We start from the raw sequence: 25,909 nt of genomic DNA on the forward strand, positions 1-25,909 counted from the left end.
CTAGCCAGCTACAGTTTATCTTCCCCACTGATTACAAATAATGCTTTGAACAAAGTGCAAAAGGCAAACCCTGAAGGAGCCTGAAAGGTGAACAGGTGCAGGCGCAGAAGCCAAAGAAACGACAACCTAGTCGAGCATCCCGAATGCATTTGTCTTCTTTGCCTCCTCGACTTAAGGCAAAGGCAGGTCATGTTCTAGAAGTGTGTTCAGGACTATCAGGAAAACGCCAGAAATCACCTTTGCAAACCAACAGGCCAAGAAAAGTAGCCTCTGTACCGGAAACAGTAACTGAAACTGCTGGCTTTCTGGATGCCCTTTCCGGCCTCCCAGCCGTGATGCTGCCAGGGCTCCCATGCCTCAGCAGCAGCATTGACAGGAAGTAGCAACAGCAACCGAAGCAAGCTTGCCCTGGGCCAGAGAGAAGTAGGAGGGAGGGTGTCGCCTTTCAAACAGTTCAAGAAAACCCACTGCTGCTTTTTCTTCTGTTTTACTGCTTTACTCTAAACCGGCCCTAGTCACACAAAACAGCCCTGGATCGCAGGGATTACAGCTGTTAGAGGCCCCCAGACTCCTGTCCAGAAGAACCAGGAATGGGAGGATCCTGGGAGCTGGAGGATGCCAGGAAGTGCCAGAGAGGATACTGAAAAAAGCTCCTTCTTACTCTGTAAAGGTCCCTACATAATTCCCAAGCTCAATTTCGGCCTGCACAACATGGAATAGATCCAAGGGCACAGACCCAACTGTCAAGTCCCAGAGTAAATGCCACACGGGAACACACGGAATGGAAAGTGTTAACTGCCAGGGCTCGGAGCCTGACCTCCCGGGGAGGAACCACACCCATGGAGGATGAGACACTGTAATCTGTACCTAAGCCAGTTAACTGTTCACACAAACATCAACATTTACGCGAGGATTTTAACAGGACCCAGAATTTGGCTTCACAATGGCCAAATGTGCTAGATCCAATACAAAATTCCAAGTCGGTCCAGTGATGGGAGGCCTATGCAAGGCCCATGGAAGTCAAAGCCAAGTTGGGCAACCCAAGGAGACCTTCCCTTAAAGGAAAAACAAAACAAAACAAGAAAAAAATCATCATTTAATGCTCTAAGAGCCTGGGAAACATCTGCAGTATAAGAACACTAGGAAACATCTGCAGTGGATGAACACTAGGAAACATCTGCAGTGGATGAACACTAGGAAACATCTGCAGTGGATGAACACTAGGAAACATCTGCGGTGGATGAACACTAGGAAACATCTGCAGTGGATGGACACTAGGAAACATCTGCAGTGATGAACACTAGGAAACATCTGCAGTGGATGAACACTAGGAAACATCTGCAGTGGATGGACACTAGGAAACATCTGCAGTGGATGAACACTAGGAAACATCTGCAGTGGATGAACACTAGGAAACATCTGCAGTGAATGAGCATTTTCAGCAAAGCAGCGGGATACAAACTTAACACATGAGAATCCATCTCCTTTCTATATATAAATAACAGACAGAAAAAATAGGAGCAGCAGGAGCTTTCACAATAGGCTTAATTGATAAATATAAAAACCTTGAAACAACTCTAACTGAAAGAGTGAAAAACCTACATAATAAAAACTTTAAAATATTGAAGAGAGAATAAGATATCAGAAGATGTAATGATCTCCCATGTCAAGGACTGGTAGAATTAATCTTGTGAAAATGGCTACCCTACCAAAAGCAACCTATTGATTTAATACAATTGCTTTCAAAATTTCAGCACAATTTTTCATAGAAATTGAAAAAAACATTAAACTTTGTATAGAAACAGAAAACACCCAGGATAGCAAAACAAACAAACAAAACAAACCCTAAATAAAAGAATTGCTGAAGTTATCAACATCCCAGGTTTCAATCTGTATTACAGAGATAAAGTAATAATATAGTAACAGCATAATAGTGGTATAAACACAGATACATTGATCAATGCAATAGAGTCAAAGACCTGGATATGATTCTACATGCCCACAGAGAGCTGAGTTTTGACCAAGAAGCCAAAATTAGACACTGGAGAAAAGGTAACATCTTTAATAAATTTTCCTGTTCAATCTTTATGACTACATGTAGAAGAATACCAATAGATCCATATTCACCCTGCACAAACTCCAATTCCAAATGGATTAAGGACCTCAACATAAGACCAGGTACACTGAACCTGATAGAAGAGAACGTGAAGAATAGCCGTGAACTCACTGGCACAGTAAAGGACTTTCTGAACAAGAAAGGGCCAGCGCAAACACTGAGATCAACAAATAATAAATGAGAACTCTAAAAACTACTTCTCTATAGAAAAGTTATACAGGCACCGTTGCTTATGTAAAACAGCAGCCTGCAGAAAAAGATCTTTGTGAAGTACATATCTGAATGAAGATTAGTGCCCAAAATATATAAAGACTCAAACAACTGAACATCAAGAAAATAAACAACTCAATTAAAAAAAATGGGATAGTGAACTAAACAGAGAGCTCTCAAAAGATGAAACCCAAATGGCTGAGGTTTCAACATCCTTAGCCATCAGGGCAATGAAAGCTAAAACTACTCTGAAATGTCTTACACCAGCCAGGCAGGCCAAGATCACTAAAACAAATGACAGCATGCACTGGCAAGGATTCACGGAGAGAGGAAGGAACACTTATTCATTGTTGGTGGGAATGCCAGTTTATACAGTCACTATGGAAATTGGTGTGGCCGCTGTTCCTCAAGAAGCTGGGAATAGATTTACTTCAAGATCTGGCTTTATGACCCTCGGGCATGTCCCCGTAGGACTTTACATCTTTTTCATCTGTGCTCACTGATACTTAATTCATAATAGCCAGAAACTGGAAACAGCCTAGATGTCCATCAACTAATAAATGGATGACAAAGTTGTGGTACATTTACACAACGGAATATTACTCGGCTACTAAGAAAAATGAAATTATGAAATTCACAAGTAAGTGAAAAGATCTGGAAACAATCATCCTGAATGAGGCAACCCAAACTCATTGCTTGTTTTCTCTTATATGTGGATGTTAGCATTTAAGCCTTTGATATGTGTGCTACAATACATATAACCATAGAGGTTAGGTACCTAGTAAAGGACTAGGGGTGAGGAGAGGGTATCCCAAGGAGGAGGAAATAGAAAATATTATTATAGAGAGACAGAGGGGAAGCTAGGAGGATTTACTAGGGAGGGGGCCGGAAGAGAAGGTTAAAGAAGGAAATACAGAGAGGGGCAGCAATAAAAGCCATACAGAAACCATATGGAAGCCGACTACTGCAGATGCTTTCTAAAATATATGCATATATGAAGGAAATCTAAATGAAGTCACCAAATAGAAGAGACAATGATTCAACTATATAGCTTACAACATCAAGTAAAACCTCCATTGCCAAGAATGGGTTACATCTAGTTGGGTCATTACCCAACAACGCCCCACGGAAAAACCAAAATATCACAGCTTATATTGCCAAAGCTGTTGGTTGCTTTCCACAGCCTGATGTGTGGTGGTTTGAAAGAAAATGGCCCCTATAGGCTCCTAGGGAGTCGCACTATTAGGACCACAGCAACTCTTATAAGAAAAACATTTAATTGAGAGGGCTTGCTTCTAGTATCAGAGGTTCAGTCCATTATCATCACGGCAGGGAGCATGGCAGAGGTATGGCCTGGTTGGAGGAGGTGTATCATTGGGGGTGGACTTTGAGGTCCCGGATGCTCAAGACAGGCCCAGTGCCTCACTCTCTCTTCGTGCTGCCTGAGGATCCAGATGCAGAACTCTCAGTCCCTCTCCAGCACCGTATCAGCCTGTGGTCCACCGCGCTTCCTGCCGTGATGATAATGGACTAAACCTCTGAACTGCAAGCCAGCCCCAGTGAAATGTTCTCCTTTATAAGAGTTGCCATGGAGTCCTCGTCCTCATTGTCGCCATGCCCGCCGACATCAGCCAGTGGTCCGGGCCGCTGAGCCTGCAGGCGGTGGACGAGCGCCCTCAGTACGCGCTGCGGGTCGCCTACGCCGAGGTGGAGGTGGACGAGCTGGGCAAAGTGCTGACGCCCACCCAGGTTCAGAATAGGCCCAGCAGCATTTCATGGGATGGCCTTGACCCAGGGAAACTCTACACCCTGGTCCTCACAGACCCGGATGCTCCCAGCAGGAAAGACCCCACCAGTGGCACAGGCCTCCACCACTACGTCTGGCTGGTGTACGAACAGGACAAGCCACTGAACTGTGACGAATCCATCCTTAGCAACAGGTCAGGAGATCATCGCGGCAAGTTCAAGGTGGTGGCCTTCCGCAAGAAGTGTCACCTGGGAGCCCCGGTGGCGGGCACATGTTACCAGGCAGAGTGGGATGACTACGTGCCCAAGCTGTATGAGCAGCTCTCTGGGAAATAGAGGCGCCGTGGAGGCCAGCGGTCCTGGGGACCTCCACAGTATTGTCAAGTTGTGCAAAGCATGCTCCCCCTCGCAGGGAGTCCTGAGCTGTGCTAGGATAGAGGTGTAGGGTGACTTCGCGCTGCCCATCCTTAGGATTCTAATAATCGTATCCAGGTTTATGTTTGCTCGAATTTAGTCTCCATCTAGGGGGTGTTTGGTGTTCTGATGGAGTCCTGTGTTGTTAATTTAAGATTTGCAACTCTGGAAAATAAAGACACTCTTCCCCACATGAGGGTGAGGGCTAGTGTTGTCTGTATGTGGTTTGACAAGGACTCGCCCAGAACCAGGCACGGTGGCATCTTCTGAGATGTGTTTTTAAAGTTCTGTCCCCAACTGGGACAACACAAGGCTTCCATCTCAGCTGGGTCAGGTGGCTGCACAGGTGTTGGTGTCCTGTAGCTCTAAAGAACAGGGCTACTGTGCTGAGGCAAGGCCCCAGAGAGAGGGCTAAGCCTTGCTTCTCAGTAGTATGAGCAAAAGTTCCTGGAGTTGCTAGGTGTGTTAATCTTGTCTGTACATCATCAAATAAAAATAAAGGCATTGAATTCAGGAAAAAAAAAGAGTTGCCATGGTCATAGTGTCTCTTCACAGCAATAGAAAACCTAAGACATGATGGTAAGTCCTATTAAGCCTCCATAATCTCATACGGAGCGGTACTATTAGGAGGTGTGGCTTTGTTGGACTAGGTGTGACCTTGTTGGAGGAAGTGTGTCACTTAGAGGGCAGTCTTTGAAGATGTCTATGCTTTAGGATACCACCCAGTGTCTCAGTCAACTTCCTGTTGCCTGCAAGATGTAAGACTCTGCTGTTCTTCCAGTACCACATCTGCCTGCATGCTGCCATGGTCCCTGCCGATAATGGACTGAACCTCTGAAACTACAAGCAAGCCCTCTCAATTAAATGTTTTTCTTATAAGAGTTGATGAGGTCACGTTGTCTTTTCACAGCAATAGGAACCCTAACTAAGACACATGCACACGAGCATGCGTGCACACACACATGCGCACACACACACACACACACATGTGCGCGCACACACACACACAATTAGTGAAGAAACAACTTCATAGCAATAAAAATTACCAGAGCTAAAGAAGGGCATTCTGGGGCAGTGAGATGGCTGGTGGGGCAGTGAAATCCCTGGGGTTCACTCAGGACCCACAGAAGGAGGGGAGCACTACTCCTGGGGTTCACTCAGGACCCACAGAAGGAGGGGAGCACTACTCCTGGTGTTCACTCAGGACCCACAGATGGAGGGGAGCACTACTCCTGGGGTTCACTCAGGACCCACAGAAAGAGGGAAGCACTACTCCTGGGGTTCACTCAGGACCCACAGAAAGAGGGAAGCACTACTCCTGGGGTTCACTCAGGACCCACAGAAGGAGGGGAGCACTGACTCCAGCAGGTTGTCCTCTGACCTCCACACACGTGCTGTAGTGCACACAACATGTATAAAATAAATAAATGAATGGTTTTTAATCTTTAAAATAGGACGCTATGGGGCTGGAGAGATGACTTAGCAGTTAAGAGCACTAACTACTCTTCCAGAGGACCCAGGTTCAATTCTCAGCATCCACATGCCAGCTCACAACAATCTGTAAAATCTAATTCCAGGGAATCCTATACACTGACACAGACATCCACGCAGGCAAAACACCAATGCTCATAAAATGAAATAGTTAATTAATTTTAAAAAGCAGGACATTGTACAGGGAATGAAAGTCTCTCTAACAGGCCTGAGCATGGCAAACGTGGCACAAGCAGGCCTTTCCCTTCCCGCTTCCCTCTCCCTTGCTAAACCATTAGATTACATTCCTAATAGCCACCAAGGGTTACTCCCTTACTTGGCCATGTCCTTATGCCTAACTAAAACTCCAAGGTCCAGCTATCAAAACACCAAGGTCCTGCAATCAAAATTCATTGTTGGGATGCACTGGCTACCATGTCCAGTCGGGACTTTCCTGATGGGGGAGAGTCTTCTGTTTTGTGTTAATTTCATTGGTTAAATAAAGAGACTGCCTTGGCCCTTTTGATAGGACAGCAGCTTAGATAGGCGGAGTAAACAGAACAGAATGCTGGGAGAAAGAAGCCGAGTCAGGCAGTCGCCATGATTCTCCCACTCCAGACAGACACAGGTTAAGATCTTTCCTGGTAAGCCACCTTGTGGTGTTACACAGATTATTTATTAGAAATGGGTTAGATGAATATGTAAGAGCTAGCCAATAAGAGACTGAAACTCATGGGCCAGGCAGTGTTTAAAAGAATATGGTTTCCGTGTAATTATTTCGGGGCATAAGCTAGCCATGCGGGCGGCCGGGTGCCGGGGACGCAGCCCCGCCGCTCCTATCACAACACTTTCCAACCCATCCTAGCACAGACTCCCCTTTCTCCTCGAAACCCACTCCTGCTGACACACCTGCTGGGTCTTCGCCTGACCCAGAGGCCACACCTCTCCTGCTTCCACCCCCTCCAGGGTATGAAAGTCTCCACTGTGTTGAGAATTTGGTATCTGGGTATCTTCCGTGCCAACTCTGAGGCCCCTTGCAGGGACGAAAGAGTGAATTCTCCAAGAAGACAACATATTGTGTCTGACCCTAATGACAGAGATTCAGAATATCAAGCAAAAGTTATCAGAATGGAAAATAGACAATCTTCAAATCAGTCATTTTTAATATAATACTAATACTCTTATTAAATCTTTGAGAATTTCTTACAACGTATTTTGATCATAGTCCACCCCTCCCTTAACTCTTCCTAGATCCTCCCCTCCCTAACCCTTCTCAACTTCATGCTTCTTGATATTTCTCTCTCTCTCTCTCTCTCTCTCTCTCTCTCTCTCTCTCTCTCTCTCTCTCTGCTTAAGTCCAGATTGTGCTGCCAATGTACTCACAAGTGTGGGGCCATCCAGTAGAACAAATTCAACATAAAACGAGTCACACCTTTAAAGAAAACTGACTCTTTCTCCCATAGAAGCCATCAACTGTCCATAGCTCCTCAGCAGAAGGGACTCCTGAGTCCCTCTCACTATGAGCTGGAATGTTCACAGAACTGAATTTGTGAAGGTTTTTGCAGGTAACCGCAGCTGCTGTGTGTAAAGTGTTGAGATCTTGTCCTTTCTAGATCTGTTTCAATCTGGTCCTCCCCAACCTCTGCCTGTTATAATTCTTCCACCTCCTCTTCTGCAAAGGCCCCTAAGACTCAGTGCAGGGTGATAGAGATATACTCTGGGTGAGTACTCCCTGGCATGTGTTGTCTGAATTTTGACCAGCTATGAGTGAGTTTCTGTGTTAACCACTATCCACCATACAGTGAAACTTCTCTCCTGAGGTCTGAGAGCTGTACTAATCTACGGGTTTAGAGACATGAATTTAAAGGGCAGGCTGCAGAGATGGCTCAGCAGTTAAGAGCATTGTATACTCTTCCTAAAGTGCTGAGTTCAATTCCCAGCAACCACGTGGTGGCTCACAACCATCTGTAATGAGATCTGGTATCCTCTTGAGGACAAGACCTGATCAGTTGCCCTCATCAACTTAGACCATGAAACCCAACATGGACAAATTCAACAGTACCACCATATACAGGCTGCCCATGAATACTTCAGCATTGCCAGAGCATAAATTTCATTCATTTCATGTTTGACACTATGACCATTTAGTAGAATAGCAGTGGTATGTTCATCCCTGGGGCCTGTGAGCTCCCCACTGTTTACTCTTGGTCAGATTTACAGCACCAGGCATGAGTCTCTTCCAATCAGAAATCTATTGATAACTCGCATGACATCCATGCCACTATTGTACCACTACTTCATATCTTGCCACACCTGTCACTTTTATAGTTCACAGAGTTCACAGTTCACCGTTCACAGTTCTCATTCATTAATTGTTGATCTCAGTGTCTGTGCTGTCAGTTTCAGAAAATCTTTCCTGTGCCAGTGAGTTCAAGGCTATTCTCCACTTTCTCTTCTATCAGATTCTGAGTACCTGGTCTTATGTTGAGGTCCTTAATCCATTTGGAATTGAAGGGTAATATTTATGCAGGGAAATGAATATGGATCGTTTTGTATTCTTCTACATGTAGTCATAAAGTTTGACCAGCACCATTTATTGAAGATGTTGCCTTTTCTCCAGTGTATATTTTTGGCTTCTTTGTCAAAACTCGGCTGTCTGTGGGTATGTAGAATCATCTCCAGGTCTTTGATTCTATTCCATTGAGCAATGTGTCTGTGTTTAAGACAATGCCATGATGCTTTTATTGCCATATCTCTGCAAGACCACTTAAAATCTGGGATTGTGATACCTCCAGCAATTCCTCTATTGTTCAGAATTTTAAAAAGCTATCTTGGGTGTTTTTTTTTCTTCTTTAAATTATTTATTTATTTTTATTTTATGTCTGTTGGTATTTTGCCATGGGTGTTGGGTCTCTTAGAACTGGAGTCACAGACAGCTGTGACCTGCCATAATGTGGGTGCTGGGAACTGAACCCAGATCCTCTGGAAAATCTGTCGATGCTCTTAACTGCTGAGCCATCTCTCCAGCCCTATCTTGGGTGTTTTGCATTTCTATACAGAGTTTAATTTTTTTCAATTTCTGTGAAAATTTGTGATTTTGGAAGGGATTTCATTAACTTTGTAGATTGCTTTTGGTAGGATGGCCATTTTTGCAACACTAATCCTACTAATCTATGAGCATGGGAGATCTTCATATCTTATCATCTTTAATTTCTCAGATTTTAGTCTATAAGACTTTCTCTTGCTTGGTTAGAGTTAAATTTTGTTTTCTTTTTATTTTAGGCTATTGTGAAAGGTATTTTCCCCCAATCTTTCTCCATCTGTTTGCCATTTGTATAAAGGAAGACTACTGATTTTTGTGTGTTAGTTTTATATCCTGCTAGTTTGCTGAAAGTATTTATCAGTTGTTAAAGTTTCCCTGGTGGAGTTTTTAGGGTTATTTATGTATAAAATAATGTCATCTGCAAGTAAGAATACTTTGACTTCTTTTCCTATTTGTATTCCCGTGATCTGCTTCAGTTGTCTTATTGCTCAAGCTAGGACTACAAGTATTGTATTGCATAGGTATAGAGAGAGTGGACTCCCTTGTATAATTCCTAATTAACAGAAATGTTTTGAATTTCTCTCTATTTAAGATGATACTGGCTGTGGGCATGGTGTAAATTGTCTTTATTATGTTGAAGTATGACCCTTATATTCCTAGGATTTCCAGGAATTTTTATCATGAAAGGGTGTTGGATTTTGTCAAAGGTTTTTTCTGCATCTAATGAGATGATCATGGGGATTTTGTCTTTCAGTCTGTTTGTGCAGTCAATTATATTTATTGATTTACATCAATAAATGAACCATCCCTGAATCTCTGGCATGAAGCCAACTTTATCATGGTTGATTTTTTTTATGTGTTCTTGAATTTAGTTTGCAAGGATTTTATTGAGATTTTTTTTCATCTATATTCATAAGGGATATTGGATAATCTTTTGCCAAGTCTTTGTGTGGCTTGGGTACCAGGATAATTTTTCAGTTTCTATTTTGTGGAATAATCTGAGGCATGTTAGTGTCAGTTCTTTGAAAATCTGGAGAATTCTGGGAGGAATCCATCCGGCCCTGGGCCTTTTGTGGGGAGGGAGATTTTAATAACTTCTTCTATTTCACTCGGGAATATGGGCCTATTTTAATTGTTTGTTTTCTCTTGGTTTAGCTTTTTATGTCACATATCAAGAAATTTATCCATTTCTTTTTTATTTTCCAGTTTGGTATAATACAGGTTTTTAAAGTATGCCTTTATGGGTCTCTGAAATTTTTTGATAGCTGCTGTAATGTCTCCCTTTTTATCTCTAATTTTGTTAATTTGTATCTTCTCTATATATTTTTGCTAATTTGACTAAAGCCTTGCAAATCTTGTTGATTTTCTCAAAAAAAAAAAAACCCAGCTCTTCTTTGATTCTTTGTGATTTTGTTGGCTTGTTTATATTCATTGACTTCAGCCCTAAATTGATTTCTTCCTGTCTACTCTTTTTGAGGTATTATTTCTTCTTACTTTTCTAGAGCCTTCAAGTGTGTTATTATTTTATGATAAGTTATACTATGTCTCCAATTTTTTGATGTAGGCACTTAGTGCTATGAATTTTTCTTTTAGAACTGCCTCCATATGCCCCATTGTGTTAGATATGTTTTTTTCATTCAATTCTAAAAAAGTTTTTAATTTTCTTATTTCTACCTTGACTCAGTTTTCTTCTAGTAGTGAGCTCTTTAGTTTACACGAGTTCATGAGCTTACTGCAGTTTCTGTTGCTGGTGTCCACCTTTGACCTCTGCTAGTCAGAGAAGATGCAGGGTGCTGCTTTAGTTTTCCTCTGCCTGTGAAGTCTTGTTTTGTTCACCAATACATGGTCTGCTGAGAATAAAATGTATTCTTTAGCTTTGGGTGGAATGTTCTGTAAATGTCTGTTCTGTCCATTTAATTTATTATGTTATTTAACTGCATCATTTCTCTGTCTAGTTTTTGTCTGGATTCCCTGTCCATTGGCAAAAGTGGGATACTGAAATCAATATCACTTGTTAGGGTCAATATGTAATCTTTTTTTTTTTAAATTTATTTATTTATTAAAGATTTCTGTCTCTTCCCCGCCACCGCCTCCCATTTCCCTCCCCCTCCCCCAATTAAGTCTTCCCCCCAGCCCGAAAAGCAATCAGGGTTCCCTGTCCTGTGGGAAGTCCAGGGAACCCCCACCTCCATCCAGATCTAGTAAGTTGAGCATCCAACCTGCCTAGGCTCCCACAAAGCCAGTGCGTGCAGTAGGATCAGAAACCCATTGCCATTGTTCTTGAGTTCTCAGTAGTCCTCATTGTCCGCTTTGTTCAGAGAGTCCGGTTTTATCCCAGGCTTTTCCAGACCCAGGCCAGCTGGCCTTGGTGAGTTCCCAATAGAACATCCCCATTGTTTCAGTGTGTGGGTGCACCCCTCGCGGTCCTGAGTTCCATGCTCGTGCTCTCTCTCCTTCTGCTCCTGATTTGGACCTTGAGATTTCAGTCCTGTGCTCCAATTTGGGTCTCTGTCTCTGTCTCCTTTCATCGCTTGCTGAACGTTAATATTCAGGAGGATGCCTATATGTTTTTCTTTGGGTTCTCCTTATTTAGCTTCTCTAGGATCACTAATTATAAGCTCAATGTCCTTGGTTTACGGCTAGAAACCAAATATGAGTGAGTACATCCCATGTTCCTCTTTTTGGGTCTGGCTTACCTCACTCAGGATAGTGTTTTCTATTTCCATCCATTTGTATGCAAAATGTAGTAATGTTTCTTTTTTGAACTTGGATGCCCTTGTGTTGGCACATGAATGTTTAAAAGTATAATATCTTGGTGGATTTTTTTTTCAAGGAATACATATGGTCCTTCCCCATCTCTCCTGGTTGGTTTTTGTTTGGAGACTACTCTACTAGGTACTACAACAGCTACACCTGCTTGCTTCTTGGTTCCATTTTCTTAGAACACCCTTTTCCATCGTTTTATTCTAAGGTAAGGTTTGTCCTTATTTGTGAGGTGTGTTTCTTGAATGCAACAGAAAGATGAATTCTGTTTTCTAGTTCAGAAGGCTAGTTTGTGTCTTTGGGGGGTAATAGATGCCATCAACATTGCTAGTTATTATTCAGTGGGGTTTATTAATTCTTACTATTTTGTTATGGTAGTATTTTTTTCTTTTATCTGTCAATTAACTGCCCTGGGATTGTTTATCCCTGTGTCCTCTTGGGTGTGTTTAACCTCTCTTCATACTAATATTTTCCTTCTAGTGTCTTCTGTAGAACTGGGTTGATTTAAAAAATTGTTTCAATTTGTTTCTATCATGAGATGTTTTTTCTTTCTCCCTTGGTTGTGATTGATAGTTTTTCTGGGTATAATAGTCTTGGTTGGTATCTATGGCCTTTCAGAGGCTGTAGAACATCCATGCAGGCCTTTTGGGCTTTTAGAGACTCCACTGAAAAGGCAGGTGTTATTCTAATGGGCCTTCTTCTTATGTGAGTTAGTCTTTTACTCTTGCAGCTTTTAATATCCTTTCTTTGTTCTGCACATTGTTTTGTTTAGTATGTGTCTTGGGAACTTTCTTGTCTGGTCTTGTCTATTTGGTGTTCTGTGTGCCTCTTGCCCCTTGCTGAACATTTCTTTCTTTAGACTGGCAAAAAAAAAAAATTCTATAATTTTATTTGAAATATTTTTATATCTTTGATCTGATTTTCTTCTCCTTCCTCTATAACTAATTTGTAGGTTTTGTCTTTTCATAGTGTCCCAGATTTCCTGGATGTTTTGTGCCTGGAATTTATTTTAGATTTAGCATTTTGTCTTACTGATCTATTTTTTCTGCTCTACCCTCAAAACCTGAAATGCTCTCTTCCATGTCTTCTAATTTGCTGTTGAAGCTTACACCTGAGGTTTCCATTTTTTTTAAATTTCAGTTTGGTTTTTATTTAGTGATTCTATTTTTTTTTTTTTTGCTAAATTCTGCTTTCATTTCTTAAATGATTTTCCTCATTTAATTCAACTGTTTGTACACTTATAGCCTTCAGTAGGGAATTTATTCACATCCTTTTAAGTCCTTGAACAAATTTATAATTGCTATTTTGAAATCACTGTCTTGTGATTTGAATAAATTGGTTTTCTCAGGGAATATCACCATGGAGTTGTGGGCTTTTGGAGAAGGCATACTGTCTTGATTGTTCACATTTTTGCCTTTGCACTAGGAATGGGCATCTGCAACCATGGCATCCATGGTATTTCTTGGTGTAGATATCTTATCTTACTTTTGTTGGGTGGATGTTTGGTTCTTTGGTTGCTCTTGCCTCAATCTGATAGATTTGGACCAGAATGATGCTTGGTTTTGGGTCATTCTGAATTTTAGGCTTCAGACTGTCACTAATCCTAGATCAGAAGTACTTGTTGGATCTCTAGGTTCATGTCCAATTAGTCCTAGATTGATGCAGTGGGTCGGTTGCGTGGGTGTTGGACTAGCAGATGGGGGAAGATTTGGGGTCCAGCTCTATGAAGAAAGGCAGAGACCGAACTAGGGGCATGCTGGCTCTGGGCAACTGTGGTGAGCTAGAAGGAGGGACTGAGGAAGACAGGTCTAACTATTCTAGAGAAACCAGCATGGGGGAAGGGAAGGAGCACAGAAATAGTCTTGTTGGGTCCTGGGCAAGTGCCACATTAATTTTTGCCGGCCTTGTTTGAGGTTGAGTATTCAGCCACTTGAAACATAATGCTTATCCTTCTCTCAACCCCCAGAATCATCCAGAACTTAAACTTGAAAACAAAGCCACATTTGCAGAGCTGTTTATTCTTTCCCTAAGCCTTTAGAGTGCTCCATTCAAGCAGTTTCCTCCTAAGGGAAAGTCTACCACTGTGAGCCATTTGTAGCGCCTTTTGTAATTTATACAAGAGATTTTACTAATGAGCGTAAAAACAAAATCATTTGAAGTCATCATTTTGTTTTTTGTTGCTTTTTTTTCAATTTCCAAACATCTCTTGGCTTTAAGGATCAGTTTTAAAATATCCAAATCCAGGGCTTGAGCTACAGCTCAATGGTGAGCACTTGACTAGCGTGTGGGAGCTCTGGGTTAGTTCACGTGGCTGCCCAGGGGCTGCGTATGCCCACTGCTTATAGATAGAAGGAACAAAGGGCTATAGAACTATAAAACAGGGAAGCCAAGGAGGCCTATTCATATCCTCAACACACAATGAGAGCCAGGCAGTGTGTCAAGGTGCTTCTTCAAAGGCCAGCACTAACCAAGATCTTGGGCCAAGTGTATTTAACAGCTCCTAAGGCAGAGTTAGCAAAGGACTTTGCCTCTTATAGAGAACCACCTATGTTTTAAGGCTTAATTGTTTATTTTATGTGTATATATGTGTGCCTGAATATATTCAAAAGCACCATGAGCATGAAGTGTCTGCAGAAACCAGAAAAGGTCATAGGATCCCCTGGAACTGAAATTATGAGCTGTCCAGTATGGCTGCTGACATCAGAACCCGGGTCCTCTATGAGATCAGCAAATGCTTGTAAACACAAAGCCATCTCTCCAGCCCTCCCACCTGTAAGTCTTGGAAAGTAAGAATTAATTCAGGAGTGCAAATTCTTCCTCTACCCTGTCAGTGCTCAGGGAAAGGGTGAGGCAAATTCTTCTGTGCTTTGTGTTTCTGGCTGAAATGACTTTTTTGATGGAGAATTCTGTGGGTGTTGTAGAAAGCACAGGCATCTTTAGCCTCAGTGGGAAAGGATGAAGCTGTCCATTTGAACAGGGGCTGGGGTCTTAAAATCACAGTGTTTCTGAATGAGATAGCTCTCTGGGTAAGAATGAGTCCTGTAGAAACTGAACTGAAGTAAATTACGGATAGCAATGTGATACAGGATTCCCCTCTGTAAGCTGTGAATGTTTTATTGTCATTGGTTAATAAAGAAGCTACTTTGGTCTATGACAGGACAGAGTTTAGCAAGGCAGGAAATCCAAGCAGAGATAGCAAGGAAAGAAGGTGGAGTCAGGGAGATGCCATGTAGCTGCCAAAGGAGAAAGATGCCAGAACCTTACTGTAGGTAAGTCACAGCCTTGTGGTGATACACAGATTAATAGAAATGGGTCAATTTAAAACATAAGAGCTAGGTAGGAATATGCCTGAGCTATCAGTCAAAGAGTGCTGTAAATAAAATAGTTTTATGTGATTATTCAAGTCTGGGTGGCGGGGAACCAAAAGTGCAGTCTCCACTTACAGCAATTGGTATTCAGGAGACTGCTTGCTTTTAAGCAATCATCAAGGACCTTCGGAGGATTCGGTGGTGGGAAGCTCAGCTTTTTTTGTTGTTGTTGTTTGGTTTGGTTTGGTTTGGTTTGGTTTTTCGAGACAGGGTTTCTCTGTAGTTTTGGAGCCTGTCCTGGAACTAGCTCTTGTAGACTAGGTTGGCTCGAACTCACAGGTTGGCCCGAACTCACAGGTTGGCCCTCCTGAGTGCTAGGATTAAAGGCATGAACCACCACCACCACCACTGCCCAGCTTGGGGAGGTCAGCTTTAACAAGTAATTGCTCCTAGGCTAAGGAGAACACATCTCACACAGAGATTTTCATTTGTGGAAAAACACAGAGCAGAGTGGAAGGAGACACATCAGAAAATCTCCTATCCCGGCAGCCTGGAGGGACAGGAAATAACCCACAGGTGGAGGTGGAAGGGATTTCCCTAGCTGGAAGGAAGGGCATGAGCACAGATGCAGAGAAGCAGATGGCAGAGTGTCCATCCAGCTGGAATAGGACCTGCACATAGGACCATCTTCTCTGAGAAAGCTCTACTGAGGAGAAGTCTTGATGGACCCTCAAATGAGGTGGTCAAGAGACCTCTACCAACACTCCAAACAACCATGTGGTTTTGAAAAATGGTACTTTCCGGTAAGCCGTGCAACTTGGATAGAAAGGTACCCTGGCAGTTGGGAGCCAAGGAATACCTCAGTCACTGTAAACATAGCAGGGAAAGGTTTCCCCAGTGAAACAATTCTGCTCAGGTCCCCCAGAGTGTAACAACTCTGCTCTGCTAGGGGAAGGTTTCCCCAGCGAAAGTGTTCTCTCTGCTCCCCTCCGGCTCCTGGATTCTTCCCTCCCAGTAAATCTCTTGAATGAGGTTTGGGCGATGATCTTCTTTTGCCAGAGTGGAGCCGGGCAGAGAAGTAACAACTTTCCCAGGAACTGGACCTTTTAACCTACACTTCCAGTGGAAACAGACCCTGCTCTGGCCTCCACTTTTAGCTCTGCTATTTTGATACATTTAAGACTTTAGACATTCATAAACTCAGCCTAAAGACCCCAACTGTAAAAAGAGGAGATACTGTATTTCATATATATATATAGTATACACAGGATTTGTGTGAACATCAAGAAAGACAGTGAACACAAAATAGCATTAGTGAGAGTATTATGAAGCTTCCCCCTAAATGTTATTTTTATTCTATTATTGCTACTATGTAAGACTTGCAGAGACCAGGGAATGCTTCTTTTTCTGGACTAAGAACACAGAAGTTATTTTTTTTAATAAAGCCATTTCATGAATGAATGAGTACACATGCGGATAATATTCAGAACCCTCAAACTCAACAATAAAATCAATCTTTCAAACTATGCTGGAAGCCTGCTGACTGTTCCTTGATTCTTGGGGGGTACTTAGGCCATTGGGAGCTCTGAGTTAGTTGGTATCATGGTACAGGAGGAAGCCAGTGAAGGTACAGTCATTGACATTATCTGCATAGAGTCCGTTATGATCCCCATCCCCGTACACCTGGAGCCAGACTTGGTCGCCCACCTCCAGGTGGAGGAGCACAGAGCCAGAAGCCTGGTCCACGTTCTTTTCCTGGTACTGGTCGTAGGTGAAGAGAACGGCCTTGTCCTTTTTGAAGAGGCCCACCTTCACGTCCTTCAGGTACACCGTGATGTGGTAGGAGAAGTAGTAGAGCCCGGGGATGTTGCAGTAGAATTTCCCAGTGCTGCCGTCGTAGTGGTTCTGTTGGTTGTAGAAGATCTTAGTAAAGCGGATGGGAACATTGGGCACCGTGACGCCGGTCTCCAGCCCCACGCTGAATGCTGAGCGATACACATAAGCACCTTCTCCGGGCTCGCCTTTCCTGCCGGGGATTCCGGGAAAGCCTCGGGGCCCTTCAGCTCCAGTCCCCCCAACATCTCCTGTCTCACCCTTAGGACCAAGAAGACCTAGAAAGGGAGAAGAACTCTGTGACTGCTGGGAACAGAGATGCCCAGACGGTTTCCAGGGCCTCCACCCACCATCCATGTGGCAGGACAAGAAAAGATGTCATCTCCACTTCACACACCCCGGTGGGTTCCCACGAGTTCATCTCCAACCATGGTTTTTAAAGTTATGAATGAATTAAAAGATAGGTGAGCAAACTGTTCAATATAGAGAACTTTCTGGCCAGATAGTTCATCCTGGCTCATTGTTCTTTGCTTGATTGGGCCTGCTAGAGGCTTGGAGTTAGTAGTAGTCACTTGGGGTCAGAAGATGTTCTGATCATGATGTATTCATCTACTCATTCGTCCATTCATTCCTTCATCTCATACCTTTCCATACCGACCACCCCTCCAGAAATTCATCTCCTATAAGTATCCATCCCAGTTAACTTGCCCAACCCGTCCTTTGTGCGCTGGCTAACCAACCATGTGCCGCCTTCTATCCCCTCCGTCCAAACGTCCTCCCTCCTCCCCTCCGTCCAAATGTCCTCCCTCCTCTAATCTCTGGAGTCGTCCTTTGAGGGATGGCTCAAGTCCAGTCTCCTCAGTGCAGCCTGATCATGAATCTGCATCCTCTCTGGTGCTCTTCTTCTGTATTCCATACCTTCAGTCTTTGCACACATTCTGATTGGCGTGTTGGAAGACACTTTGTCCTCATAACCGCTACCCAGAGTCTTGTACATTAGACTTGTCTTCCTGACTAAACCAAGCATTCTCTAGAAGCTGCCAGGTGCTACAGGAGTGTTCAGAAAGGAGAGATGGCTGACAGTAGATAGAGCAAGAATTAGGGGGTAAGAAGAAGAAGAATTCATTGGGAATGTGGACATGGGTAGGCAGCGGGGAGAGGCAAATGGAGGGAAGTTGTGGATACCTCAGTAGATACCACCTCATCTCACTCAAAGAGGACAACTCAAGCTCCGGGATGCTTATGAACCAGATAAGAAAGGTTTTGCTTCTTGCCTGTGTCTGGGCCTTAGTAACTGGTATCACATATCCTGCTGATGTGGGATGTCCTTCTGTATATGTGTTGCTTTTATTAGTTAATGAATAAAGCTGCTTTGACCTATAGCAGGGCAGAATATAGCTAGACTGAAAAAGATACAGAAAGAGGGTAGGCGGAGTCAAAGAGATGCCATGTAGACACCAAAGAAGACAAACCATGAGCCTTGTGGTGAAATATAAAATAATAGAAATTGGCTAATTTAAGATTTAAGAGTTACTTTATGAGAATCCTGAGCTAATAGGCATAGCAGTGTTGTAATTAATACAGTTTCTCTGTGATTATGTCAGGTCTGGACAGCCAGGAACAAATGAGCAGTCTCTACCTACACTCTGCAAAGCCCCAGTCTGCCCAACATTCTTCATACCTGCATCTCCTTTCTCGCCCTTCTCACCAGGAGTACCATCTCTGCCATCACGGCCTGGTGTTCCATTGTGGCCAGGATGTCCTGGGATGCCTGCCATCCAACCTTCACAAGTCCCCTTGGGAGGAGGGAGCGGGACTCCTGGTTCTTCAGCTGTGGTAACCTCAGCATGACGGTGCAGAACTAAGAGCAGCAGGACAGTTTGGAGCAGCATCCTGAGCCCTAGAATCAACAAGTGTATAGCCATGGGAAGGGCAGACGCACACAGTACTACAGCTAATCAGCCTGCATCATTCCATCCCTGAGTGGAGTCTATTCCAAAGATCTGCACCTTTAATACTTACCTCCCCAGAAGGCCTTCAGTGGCTACCCCAGTCTTCACCTCTCCCAGAAGTTCTTCAACGGCTACCCCAGTCCTCACCTGTCCTGGAAGGCCTTCAGTGACTATCTCTGTCCCTACTCCCCCAGAAGGCCTTCACTTAGAGTCCTTCTCTGAAATTTGCACTGCATAGCATAATCGCCTGCACATAAACCCGGTTAGCTGCCAAATTGTACATTCACAGGCAGCAGGAATGATCTGCTTCTAGTCTCCTCATCCTGAACACAGGCCCAGGCACAGGGAGCTTTCTGAGATCCTGCCCTGGGTTTTTCTGGTTGTTCCATTCAACTCTAGACAGCTTCTCACTCCCTGGTTCTCCTTTTCCCCCTCATTTTCATATACACATGTACACTTGTGAGCACTTGTGTGTACAAACACAAATACACACACACACACTCACACTCACACACACTCATTGGAGACTACAGAAAGAAAGTAATTAACTCCAAAGGATATGTTTATTCTTAAAGAATAGCAACAATCATCCTTCACCTGAAACACTGTTTCGGTTTAGTAATTTCTTGTGTTTATAATCATCGTCTAAAATATCTGCATTGCCAGTCCAGTAGGAGCTACATAGTGAGATTCTGTCTCAACAGTAATACCAAAAGATGTTGTTCAGTGAGCAGAATAAATGGTTTCCATTCTCCAGTCACTAATAAATTGTATAATTTATTAAACGGCTATCTCTTAATCCCCTCACTAAGTATCTCTGTAAGTGTTCTCTGTTGGTTACTTACTAGCATCACAATGTGTTTCTTCTGCATTTTTGTTTATTTGAACTTTTTTGGTTTTGTTGTGGAGGATACTGTCTCGAGAAAGTGTTTCATGTAACCCAGCCTAGCTCCAACCCTACTGTAGCAGGAGAGGGCCAGAGACAACTGCCTGAGTCAAGTGCCTCTCCCAGAGAGCTCCAGAGGGCCCCAAGACTGCCTCGCGGCGTCTCTGTGGGCCTTTGTCGCCATCTACTGAATCTGGAGGGCTCAGAAGCATAGTCTCAACAATGGCTACAGGGAAATGAAAATGAAGTACTTTAGGTCTGACTAGTCCCGAGAGCAAAAGAGGCAAGTTAGAGAAAACCAGAGGAAAGTCCTCAGATGTCCCTCTTGTATTTAGAATGCTTGTCCTGAAACTTTTTTATTACGTCAGTCAGCTAGTTAGGCAGGTTTGTCAGTAGGGGTGTGTGTGTGTGTGTGTGTGTGTGTGTGTGTGTGTGTGTGTGTGTGTTCCTGCACGCGTGCCTGTGGGTATGTACCCACGAAAGTCAGAGAGCACCTTGCGCGGGTCAGCTCCCTCCTTCCCCCAATTGGGTCCTGGGGAATGAACAGGAGTCATTAGGTTAGGCACCTTTACCCACTGAGCGATCTCACTAGCCCTTGCTTTGAAGCTTTACAGATGTCGTCTATCTTGCTTCCTCTCTGCCCTTTCTTCTTACAGCCTCAGCAACCACACTCCTGAGAAGATAACTCTGCTCTTCCCCCAGATGCGAAGAAGTAAGAGTCTATGACGTGCCAATCTTTCCAGCCGGAAACAAGAAAGAATCCAGAATTCGTGTGGACTAATGCCGGCAGTTAAGGAGAACCCTCTGGATAAAGGGTAGCCCAGGCCTTGCCTAAATGTTGGGACGGGAGGCAAAGACAGACCCCTAGAGTTTTCTGGTTCTCCCTTTCTGCTGAAGAAATCAGCATCCTTTCTCACCTAAAAGAACACATTCTTCCCCAAGGCCTCTGTGTACCCAGCACTTTTCTCTACTCACAGGTGCAGCTGTTCCGGGATCCCCGAGAGTGGCAAGGGGCAGAGGTGCCAAACGGCACATATCCTCGGCTGTTTCTTTTTCTAAGATTTATTTTTGTTTTTTTAAATTTGAATATGCCTGGGGGCGTACATCTGTGTCTTGGCGCACTTGGAGGGCTGAAGGCTTGGATCGCCTGGAGCTGGAGTTACCGACAGCTGTGAACCAGGTCCTTTGCAAGATGTCTCTGCCCGGGTTAACTGCTGGACTCTCTCTCCAGTCCCCAAACATTTGCTAAGGACAGATCCTAATTGAAGAAGGCTTCATTTCCACCTGATTCTGGGTAGAAAGTCAGCTCTGGATAACCACTGAAGGACACAGAATGCATCTTTTTTTTTTAATTTGAAATTATTTCGGTTCTTTACATAAACAAAGCAATTGTTACACTTTGATTTTGAAAGATTTCTATTTCTATGGGGGGGTAACACTATTGCCTGGAACTGAGTACTGTACATCATCTATGGTTAGAGCATGATACTGAAAAAAAATGTTTTGGATAGGTCATGAGTTTGGGGTAGGCCATGAAGCTAGATGGCGAGGATCGTGTATAATGCTTTACATTTGGAAAGTCTCGGTCCTGTCATCTCATTTAACCATCACGACCATTTGGGAGACAATACGGGGGTCGTCGGGGAGCCATGCACTCAGGTACAGACAACCAGCAAATAACCAGTTCTCACCCTTTACGTGTTTGTTGGAAGACTAAATGACAACTGACAGACCATGCATCCCGGAGCGTCTGGAATAAGCTGGTGAGCAACGGCTGTCAGATATGTCTGCACTGATTTAGGGGTGAGGAGAGGGGGCTTCTGAGTGCTTGGGTGATGTCCAAGATGCCAGAGCTAAACACAGAAGAGCTGGAAATCAAGCCCTGACCTAGTAACAGACTCTCTGACACAGTCAATAGAGTACTAAAGTCAAGTACCCTGCCTTTTAGCATCACTCCCCCATGGTGGTGGGGGGGGGTGAGAGACAGAAGATTGCAAATCAAATAAGCTGGCTTCTCCACTAGCCCCCTCCTTGTTCTGCCCACGTCTTCGTCCCTGGCTTTATGCTCTTTGCCTAGACATATGATCATGAGACCCAGCTGGCAGAAAGTAGGGAGTGTTTTATAACCTTATGATCTGCTATACTCATAAATGAGACAATGGAAGCAGACCAGTGTTTATACATGACCTGCTCTGGAAGGCTGGCATTTTATTTCACCCACACAGCACCAGGGGGGAAGGCTCCATGTGAAACATCTGGGGGCCAGAAAGGTTCAGTCATTTCTGCCTAATCATAAGAAGCAAAGTAGAACCAGATCACCATACTGGCCTTCCCTATAGTTGCCTCGCCGGCAAACTCCATGGGAATCATGCAAAAGGATGGTTTCCGTGTTCCAGGGACCCTAAAGGACCACACTATAGTAAAACAGATGTGAAATCCCACTTTGACCCACTAGCATTTCAGTAACAACAGAAGAATCTTGTGAAACGCAAAGTTGGGCTTTCCTGTGGGACTAACAGAGATGGCTACATTGAGAGAAGAGGTCACTAAATATGATTTCAATGCCAGCCAACAAAGGCCACGAGAAATGCCAGAGCCAAGAGGGACCCCAAGAGTCCTCCCACCGTTGGTTTTAGAAACTGAAAGGCTGGGGGTGCACCTCGTACGTCCTCTTGGGGCGGCTCCATGCTAGAAGGTTGGACATGTTGGTTATTTTCACCTTCATGAAAGAAGAAAGGAACATAACTGCACAAAATGGGAGAAGTTGAGAAAGTAGGAAGATGAGCCTTGAGAGATTTCCGACTTAGAAACCATCATGGCTTGCAGCACCGCCTTTAAAATGACCCACAGGTCTTGGGCCCAGTGTCCTGACCTGCTCAGTGGACTCCTGTGAGATGAGGCGCTCGAGTACACTTTGATACTGGTGACAAGTCTGTGAGGTAGAATTTACATAAGGTACTTCTTTTTGTTTTATGAAACAGGGGTCTCCTATGTTGCCCTGGTTGTCCTGAAACTCTCAATGGAGACCAAACTGGCCTTGAACTCATAGAAATCCCCCTGCCTCTGCCTCCTTAATGTTGGGTTTAAAGGTGTGCTCCACCACAACCACTACAAAGTACTTTTAGACTTTATCTCATTTAACCCTCCTGTACCAGTACTTGCTTCTTACTGTGCTAAACAGGAGAACCGAAGACTTGAAAAAGCCAAGATGTTACCTTAAGATCATGCAGTCTTAGCTGGGTGGTGGTGGCACATGGCTTTAATCCCAACACTCAGGAGACAAGGGCAGGAGGATCTCTGAGTTTGAGGCCAACCTGGCCTACAGAGTGAGTTCCAGGACACCAGGGCTACACGGAGAAATCCTGTCTCAAAAAACAAAAACAACAAAAAGATCATGCAGTCTTTGGGTTGAATGACATGAAATAGCCATTCTTAAAAATCAATAGTGGTAACCGAGGCTTGAGATCAATGGTAAACCCTCATTTAGCCTCTGTGAAACCCTAAATTCCATCCTTAGTACCACAAAAGAATAAATAAAAACATAAGATGGGTTAATATTGTAAATTTCACAATAGTACAACCCAATCATAAATGACAGGGCCAGGAGTTGTCTAGTTCACCTCTGTTTAGTTCCTAAGACAATTATCTGGAAGCTTTTACTCGGCCTTAGAAGAGCTGTTTACATTCTCATGTCCTTACATACACGCACACATTCAAACACACATGCGCACACGCATACAGACACACACACATACACACACTCACACACACAAACAAGCACGTTCTCAAAAAACTGGAAAAGCAGAGTATCCCTCCATGAAGTCTTTAGGATGAGCTCCTGATTGAAGCTCTTGATTCCCAAATGTATCGGTCTGGGCGGTGGTGGCACACGCCTTTAATCCCAGCACTCGGGAGGCAGAGGCAGGCGGATCTCTGTGAGTTCAAGATCAGCCTGGTCTACAAGAGCTAGCTCCAGGACAGGCTCCAAAGCCACAGAGAAACCCTGTCTCAAAACACAAAACAAACAAACAAACAAAAAAAAAAACCAAATGTATCGGTCCCCTAACTTCAGCAGAGCACGTGGAGCTGCTGGTCTTCTGGGTGGACAAGCAAAGGGAACATTTGTCTCTGAAACCTTTTTCAAAAAGACAAAAATGAGGGCGAAGGGAAACGGCTCAGTATAAGCACTCCTGGACAAGGATGACAGCCTGTGTCCAATCCCTGGAGCCCACATAAAAAGCAAGATGCAGTGGCCTGCCTCTGTAACCACAGCACTTCTACGGCTGAAGGGGAGTGAAGACAGGAGAATCATCCCAAAGCTCATGGACCATGCAGCCTGGAGAACACAGAGTGGGAGAATCAGCAAGAGAGAACTGCCTCAAACAAGGTTGGAGCAGAGAACTGACTCCCAAATGTTGTCCCCTGACCATCACATGCCTGGCACAGAATGAGTGTACCGGTACACAGGCGACACACACACACACACACACACGCACACACGCACGCACACACGCACGCATACACACACAAATACACAAATAAGATTCTGAGATCTTAGGAGATGAAGTTGATAGAGTACTTTCTGTGTAACCATGACAACCTAAGTTTCCATCCCCAGAACCCGTGTCAAAGCCTGTCAGAGACAGGAGCCTCCCTGGAGCTCCATGACCAATGAGTCTGGCCTTCTTCATCAAGCTCCAGGTTCAGTAAGAGACCTTGTCTCTCCTGTCAAAAATTAAAGTGGAAGTTAAGAAAGACACCTCTGGCTTCCAAGTGCAATTGCACACATGTTCATGTGCACAAGACAAGAAGCAAGCCGTGTCTCTCAGGATTCCTCAAGACATGGGGACGGAGGCATCGAGGATCTCTTGTTAAGTTTTGGGAACCAAAGTGCTCCAAGAACCAAGCTACACTCGACCTCTTCCACTAAGCCCTCTTGCTCACAAAATCCATCTGACCAAATTATCTGCCCTCATTTTTAACGGAGTCACAAGGAGTGAGATGGTTGTGCCCTTGTCTTAAAAAAAATTCTCCAGATAAGAGGACTTACATCTCATGACACACAAAAGAGGCTCCCTGAACTTCCCAACCCTCCCCACTTCACCCGTCTACCACCAGGGTTCCGATGCCATGTTCACTGGGACAAGAATTGGGTTTGGCAAAGACCAAGAAGGCCCAAAGTTTCTGTCAGAAAACATCTTTCAAAATATGGCTTTCTGTCCAGATTGCCTCTATATTCCAGACCTCTTAGTGTCACCCAGTCCCTTCAAGCATCCTTAATGGCTCATGCTGACAGATGTTCCCAGCTCTTCAGACAACAGCAAGACCACACCCGTTTCTTCCCCTCAGTCCTGACTGTTCTATGACATCTACTCTGCTCATATCTGCTGAGTAGAGCTAAGCAGTAGAAATGGATTCTAAACTCGTCCGACTTCAGAACTCAACGTGGCTTCCCCAAGCTGTCTCTCTGCCTGCCTCTTTATCATCTTAACTCATAAAGCGGCGAGGTGAGATATCCCTTTTTCCATCGGAATTGCATCTGTGGATGAAGCCTCCCACTTCACTAACTCCAAGTTTTGTTTTGTTTTGTTTTGTTTTTTCTCAGTGAGCACCTTGCTATCAAATGAGCAAAGTTCAGCATAGCCTCAAGCATTTGGACCAAAAGAGATAATCCTCTTAGAACTCTGAACAATAGATGAAGAGCCCAGTGCCTATCTGGCCCAGTTGGTGCTTCCTTGGTCTGAGTTTCCTCTACATCCATCCTTACACTCCTGTGGAGAGCAAAATCTAAACACAGCCCAGCCAGAATTGGCATTTATATGCACGCAACCAGGAATTTAGTAGAACTATTCTTACCTTCTGGTGTAGTCAGATCTACTGGCTACCGTACAGACGAAAATGAGGAGAAAATGGCCTGGTCTTATGAGTTAGACCGGTACTCATGGGGACAGGCAGTCCCCATTTCACTATTGGCCAGCCCAGTGGGGGACAGCAGCCAGTGAGCAGCGCCCCTTGCCCCTGGCAGCTGCCTTGAGTCTCCACCCCAGGGAACCTGGTTTAATCCCGCTTGGGTTTGGGAAGCCAAGTAGAGCTTCAGTCAAACTCTCATGCGCCCAGGCTCTGGCCGTGCTCTTCCAGAGCAGATGGGGCAAGGGTAAAGACAACAAT

At 44.1% G+C, this 25,909-nt stretch overlaps 2 protein-coding genes across 2 annotated transcripts; one reads left to right on the forward strand and one right to left on the reverse strand.

Annotated features, from left to right (window-relative positions):
* Positions 1-3,923: 3,923 nt before the first annotated feature.
* LOC142839602 (phosphatidylethanolamine-binding protein 1-like) lies at positions 3,924-4,476 on the forward strand. The gene has a single exon (XM_075955841.1). It carries the CDS (start codon positions 3,941-3,943, stop codon positions 4,406-4,408), a length of 468 nt encoding a protein of 155 aa, XP_075811956.1. The 5' UTR covers positions 3,924-3,940; the 3' UTR covers positions 4,409-4,476.
* An 11,835-nt stretch (positions 4,477-16,311) lies between these two features.
* On the reverse strand, positions 16,312-25,705 carry Adipoq (adiponectin, C1Q and collagen domain containing). Its single transcript, XM_075955848.1, has 3 exons — positions 25,598-25,705; positions 18,585-18,803; positions 16,312-17,181 (listed from the first exon to the last, which is right to left on the reverse strand). Exons 2-3 carry the CDS (start codon positions 18,793-18,795, stop codon positions 16,661-16,663), a joined length of 732 nt encoding a protein of 243 aa, XP_075811963.1. The 5' UTR covers positions 18,796-18,803; positions 25,598-25,705; the 3' UTR covers positions 16,312-16,660.
* Positions 25,706-25,909: the final 204 nt, after the last annotated feature.

This window comes from Microtus pennsylvanicus, chromosome 1 (assembly GCF_037038515.1).
Source record: "Microtus pennsylvanicus isolate mMicPen1 chromosome 1, mMicPen1.hap1, whole genome shotgun sequence".
Taxonomy (NCBI): Eukaryota; Metazoa; Chordata; class Mammalia; order Rodentia; family Cricetidae; genus Microtus; species Microtus pennsylvanicus.

What these genes read in the sequence shown, in the direction of transcription:
- Adipoq (XM_075955848.1), bottom strand. Translation starts at nt 18,795, where the DNA reads ATGCTGCTCCAAACTGTCCTGCTGCTCTTAGTTCTGCACCGTCATGCT. An exon ending in GGGCGAGAAAGGAGATGCAG is followed by an intron (nt 17,182 to 18,584) that starts GTATGAAGAATG and finishes CTCCCTTTCTAG; the next exon opens with GTCTTCTTGGTCCTAAGGGT.
- LOC142839602 (XM_075955841.1), top strand. Translation starts at nt 3,941, where the DNA reads ATGCCCGCCGACATCAGCCAGTGGTCCGGGCCGCTGAGCCTGCAGGCG.